Source organism: Oncorhynchus kisutch, linkage group LG24 (genome assembly GCF_002021735.2).
Source record: "Oncorhynchus kisutch isolate 150728-3 linkage group LG24, Okis_V2, whole genome shotgun sequence".
NCBI lineage: Eukaryota > Metazoa > Chordata > Actinopteri > Salmoniformes > Salmonidae > Oncorhynchus > Oncorhynchus kisutch.
In genome coordinates this window covers 14,262,658-14,269,088 of record NC_034197.2, presented here as the reverse complement: position 1 = coordinate 14,269,088, position 6,431 = coordinate 14,262,658, and the positions used below count along the sequence as shown (strand labels likewise).

The 6,431-nt window shown below is 37.8% G+C and overlaps 1 protein-coding gene across 1 annotated transcript; it reads left to right on the top strand.

The window, feature by feature from the left end:
- The first annotated feature begins 2,457 nt into the window (after positions 1 to 2,457).
- Positions 2,458 to 4,388, top strand: LOC109869159 (uncharacterized). The gene is made up of 4 exons (XM_020459085.2): positions 2,458 to 2,719; positions 3,185 to 3,289; positions 3,509 to 3,646; positions 3,760 to 4,388. Exons 1-4 carry the CDS (start codon positions 2,516 to 2,518, stop codon positions 3,931 to 3,933), a joined length of 621 nt encoding a protein of 206 aa, XP_020314674.1. The 5' UTR covers positions 2,458 to 2,515; the 3' UTR covers positions 3,934 to 4,388.
- Positions 4,389 to 6,431: the final 2,043 nt, after the last annotated feature.

Genomic DNA, 6,431 nt, shown 5'->3' with positions numbered 1-6,431 from the left:
AGTATGGTGTGAGTAGGAGATCTGTACCAGTACAGAAGAATAACACACCCTGTAACTCTTCTGATGTCAAGTCTCGCACACCCAAATACTTCTCTGCAGCTGTCACCACAACCTCTATTTTCTGCAACTTATACATTCCATCCCTGCAGTACAGTTGATAACCATTGCTATAAATGCAAAAAATGCAATTTTACTAAAACATATATCACTTGTTGGCCTATTCTTCTGTACTGGTACAGATCTCCTACTCACACCATACTTATATATCCTAACATCACTATGTCAGGCAAAGACTCAACATCTGCGTCGCACCAAATGACGAGCATCACAAACACCGGGAATCTTCCCCTTCAGTTGGTCAACTTTAACATTTACTGCTACCCCAGTAATCACTCCTTTCAATGGCACATTTTTCTTGAGAGTGAAACAATTCACATTTCTTGCTCCCATTCGTATAACGCAGAGCTCCTTCTACCCTCACCGATTCCATAGTATCCAACTCTGTTTTCACCCACCCTGAAACCACAAATCGATCAGCCAAAAGGCAAGGGGCCACTTTTTCCAAAAACTTCACTCCTACTGTCACAGACTCATCTTTATCCCAACCCTTGGTGCAAGGCTCAGGCTCCGAGAACTTCACCACACCTACCACCTCCGATACTTTGTCCTCATTCCTTTCCATTTCTCCTCCTGCCTTCAGCTCACTCTGCTTACACTTTCTACCATTCTTCTTTAACAAACCATCTCCCTTTTTCTGCCATTTGTAACTGACTCAAGCTCACCATCTTCCTCCCTCTCTCTCTTAGACCTCCTCTGCCTCTCTTTTCCCTCCATTCCTCCTACGTATACCAAGTATATGTCTCCTTATGATAATACTATGCTTCTCCTGACATATATCTTGTTTTTGCTTTCTCAAGGGACACCATTTAACCGGCTGTCACAATGTCCATTCAATCAGTACGAACCCCTTGGGATGTTGCACTCAACAGTGCATCCCACTTATAACGCAGCTGCTTCGTCTTGATGTTATTCCAAACCCTCAATGTCAAAAACGTTGCAGTCGATTGTAGGTAAAGTGTTGGTAGTCTAATGTTAATTTTACAGTGAAAAGTAAATCCTTGAACTCTCACCTCTTTGCCTGTGCAGTAGACCTACACAATTGAATGTTTTTTTTTTGTTTTGTCAAGAATATGCTTAGGCCTAATCTAGATCTGATTAAATGTATGTTTTGAACCTGGGTGGGAATCAGAACATAGACTATTCTAATACAGGCCTGATGGCAAGTGTGTTTTGGGAGTTGCCTGTTCTCAACTGAATACATTTTTGTGTTGATCATGCATATTCACGCATTGGCTCCACCAGACCAGTGAATTTGAATACATTTCTGTTCTACATTTCCTTCCCTTTATCTTTCCTTGTGAAATAAAAACATGTTCTCTAATTTAAACAAAGAACAATAGGTGTGTTCTCATACTTATACATAACAATGACATTATTCATTGCGGTATTTGCCTGTGTACTTTTCAGTGTAGGCCTAACCTCCAATTTAGTGGTCAACAAAATATTCTTCTCATGAAGAGAATTTGTCAGGGGCTCAAGAAGCAAGCGGAAAGTTTACACTACTCACAGCCCCACACATTAGAAGCCCGTAATGTACATTTCACAGTGGTTCTTTATGTAACAAATGTTGGCTAATTTCACTTGAAAGCTGTAGTTCTACAGATGCCAAACTGCAAAATACATTACAAAAGAGGAAATCCATCTGTAAATGATGATGACAGAGCCAGTCAACACGAGTCATTGAAGAAATGTCATCAATGAAATGTCCTCAATTGAAATTCTTCTTGTATAATTTTGAGTCAAAAAGTTTGAAAGCGTTTGAATCAATATGCAGAGTTGTTGGCTTAATGTATTTGATCAAATATAAAACATACTTTTATTAAAAAGTGGTTTTATTTTGGGGGAATATTCATCAGGCAAGATTACTTTAAACTTAAATATATAGGGCTAAGCCTATTAAATAACCAGTTTAATACCTTTTTAAATAAATAAGACAAACATTTGAATAAAACAGCAATTAGGATTCAAAACAATTGTATTCGCTATGAACCATTTGATGAATAGGTGTGCGTTTGGGTCGATTAGGCTAATTAAGACTTTTAGCTTACTTACTTATTTTTAGCTCTACAAATTTAATAGAGTATAAGTGCATTTATTGTCTGCACTCATACTGTCAGGTGAACACATACGCTACAATAATGTCAATGATAAATAGACAACATTTGTTCATTGGTCATTGGAAAATAGTCAAATGCTTTGCAAACACATTCTTTACAATATGGCGTGGACAGCATTAACGAAAACGAAACTACACATTTGATCTCTATTGGCTATAGGCTAAAACTCACCTGAAGGATGCCCCGGGAAAGTCCTCGCGTGACTCACCGGTCTGTCTAAGCATATAAATGGACAGGGACTCCGCTGCAATGTCACCGAACCTGCGATTTATAAACACATGCAATACGGACCTGCAGAACTGCAATCAATCGTAGAAGAAATCAGAGTCATGTACCTGCCGTTCATAACCGTTGTTGGCCTTCTTGCGGTATTTACAGTTGCATTAGGCGCTCCAATTAATCAAACAGTTGGAATCAGTTGGAATGAAGTCACAGAGGGCTCTTTAAAACTAAATGAACTTGCTAAAAGACTCATAACTGAGGTAAGTGGTTTATCATCAGTATTCAGTATTGCTAATGGTAGGGTGATGATAAAACTGAATTAAAGTACCCTGGTTATTGATGCTTTTGTGGGACATTTGGTACCTATTGGTTAAAAACTGGTTCAAATAACGTTTCCACTTTATTTCAACCCCAAAAATCAATGTGATGACGTTGAAACAACGTGGGAAATGTATTGGATTTGACAAAAGTAATACATTTAAGAGCATTTCGTCATTTTTCCGCATAACTTTTTTTTACCGAAATCCAATGACATTGTGTTTAAAAAAAAAGTTTAATTCACTTTAGTTGACAACTCAATCAAATGTAAATCAAAACTAGATGTTGAACTGACATCTGTGCCCAGTGGGTAGTCAGACCGTTAGAAGTGGACATTAATAGGTGCCTGCTACAGGTAGGCAACTTGTATTGAATCTGCCTCTGAAACATTTTATCATGTCCTGCAGGAGCTCAGTCATTTGAAAAATGTGGAAAGAGTTGTCAAAGGGCCAAGAGTGCTGGTGGAAGCCACAGACAAATGTGATCCAAAAAACCTAAGAGCAGATTCAATGGTAAGTCACAACTTCCATTCTGATAGTGAATTAACTTGGACCAACAACTTCAATAAAGCACATATGTGGTCAATGGTTATACACATGCAATTTTTTTCAAAATGTTTAAAGAACTAACTAATTCTATCATCTGTCAGACACAAATGAGAAACACCAAGTGTACAAAACTGAAATAATGTATCACCCTTTGTCTTTTTTTTTAACCATGATCCACCTAAGCCTTGTCTTAAGAAGATGGTTTTTGCTCTGAAGAACTACAGTACAGTATTTGGGATAATTAGTCAGTTCAAGAATAACTGTGCAAAAACTGGAAAGATGGTGAACACAGTAGTGAAAAAACTCCTTTTAGACTTGAAGGTAAGTCCAGTGTATTTGAAGTGTGAACCTACTGATCTCTCAATCTACAGAATCATATTTCAATAACTTATTAATTGAGGGGTTGCATATCCTTACTCTTAATTGTTTTGTAGGAGCCCCATCCTCATTCAGAAGAGAAGTGGCAGGAAGTGAAGAGCTGGGAAGAGCCAGGACTGTGCCGTGACAATATTGAGAAGCTGTTCTCCTTCTCCATCCTCATGGCTCGGGTCTTTGCCCCTGGTGATCCTGCAAAACACATAATGGATTCGCCTAAATATTGTATCTAAAGCTGCGAAGCAGGCCACAATTGATTCGTCATCTGTGATCTGTTTCAGTATTAGACAACATAGTAGTAGATGGACATCTACATTAATTGTATGATCAATTTGATCAAAATAGTCTGAAATGACAAGTAACTTTTGTGGTGTTGTATGTTATTACAATGTTTCATAAACATTTCATTAACACACTTATATATCTGCCTGTGTTCCACTTTGGAACAGTTGTTTATATTTAGGAATGTATTTATATATGTATCTATCCATATTAATATATTTATCAAATGTATGAAATTGTGAAGTAACTTAACATATTTTTAACATATTTAATTATTTAACTTATTTCATCTATGTTAACACCTATTTATCTGCCAATGTAATATTTTTTAAACAAAATGTATTTATTATTGGATATAATTTTCCACAGGTTAAATTGCTTAAAAAAATAAATAACTTTTTACTTTTAACTCTTGTTGTGATATCTTGTTGTGTCAATAACATGGCTATTTTTGCCCTTACATCTACTGTAGCGGTGGAGTGACCACCTTTCAATTCTGGAAAATGCCAGATGGGCTGGACCATTTTTTTTAGATGACTGGGCTAGTCAAAATTGACACAACACTCCCAATTTCTTGTTGCTGATAAAAATAAAACAATGAAAAATATTTTCTCTGTTGTTCTAATCTACACTAAACAAAAATATAAATGCAACATGTAAAGTGTTGGAACCATGTTTCTAGAGCTGAAAAAAATACAGACTTTTCCATAAGCACAAAAAGCTTATTTCTCTCAAATTTTGTGCACACATTTATTCATATCCCTGTTAGTGAGCATTTATCATTTGCCAAGATAATCCATCCACCTGACAGGTGTGGCATATCAATAATCTGATTAAACGGCATGATCATTACACAGGTGCACCTTGTGCTGGAGACAATAAGAGGCCACTTTAAAATGTGCAGTTTTGTCACACGTCATAATGCCACAGATGTCTCAAGTTTGAGGGAGCATGCAATTGACATGCTGACTGCAGGAATGTCCACCAGACATAAGCTGCCTCTAATGTCGTTTTGGAACATTTGGCAATACGTAAAACTGGCATCACAACCCCAGACCATGCGTAAATATGCCAGCCCAGGACCTCCACATCGGGCTTCTTCACCTGTGGGATCGTCTTTGAAATTGTTACATGTTTCATTCATATTTTTGTTCAGTATATAATGAGCCTTTAGCTGATCAATGGGCAAAGGCCGGCCCCCCTACCAAGATGGGCCGGGACTGTTTTCTGATAGGCTGAGCTGAGGTCACGCAAAACTCATTCAAAGTCAAATGCAGCATTAGCAAAGAGACCTGCTCAGACTCTGTCATCAGTTAGACAGCCAAGATCATGGATCGTAAAAAACGGAAAGTGTGCCTACAAACCTAGAAAGAGCACATTCTACATTGTCACCTCACTCAAAATGTCTTATTTTTGGGGACAGCTAAAACTATAAATTGGTCAAAAACTATTATCCTCATGGATTCATGTAATGAAAGTGTCTGCCCTGCCCCTGTGCCTGTGCCCTTGCTGGGGCCTGCTGCTGTGATGAGCCAGGCACTCTTCTCTCCTCCCATATGCTTGAGAGAAAATTTGTTCTGATCATATAACATTTAAAAATGCAATTGTGGGAAAACACAGCTTAGGAATCTTCGTACCCTTGGCCCTGTCGAAGAGTGGAGGGTTTAATCTTTCTGTAGGTATAATTTGTATTTATCACCTTTCAATATTCAGCTCAATAGCAATTATTTTACAACCAAGATATTTGATATGGCTTTGAGATATGGAGCGGCACGTACGCAAATTGTGAACCGGCCATTGTGAGGGAATGGGCCTCTTGGTCTCATGGGTAGTAGCCTACAACTGTGTTTTGTGTTTCCACCTCAGGTGTTGAACCCCAATTTAATTAGCCTATGATATTAGTTAGTGCACATACAGATGTATGTAATTAATCTCTATTGAACCCCCACTGGAAGTGCAATGACGTGGGCTGGTGGTGATAAATTGCCAGGGTCAAATTATTTTCCTAGTCTGCCCCTGATCTACTGTAATAATAAATATTATTCAACAGCTAATAATCTATGCTAGGGAGGTCATCAAGGAATCTCTAATGGCTGTTACATGATTTCTCAAACTGCAGTCAAGCACTACACTACATAAGAAGGAAGCTGTGCTTTCCTAAAACATTCCTGTTATTCTTCATGGAGGTGCACAGCTTCCTATTGTTGCCCCATACTTCAATATGTCTATTATTGTGGGTAGACGTATAATGCTGACTACAATTCCTTCCAATAATGATTACGTAATGTTGACAGTAATTTAAACTGTCAAAAAATAATGTTGTACTCACTTTCCCCAAAAAAGGAACTTGCACTCAGTGCGCATAAGCTAATGTATACAAGGAAGTTTGTTTTATGACTCATTCCTTCACTGACTGGGCAGAACTCTTTTGAAGACATTTAATTAAAAA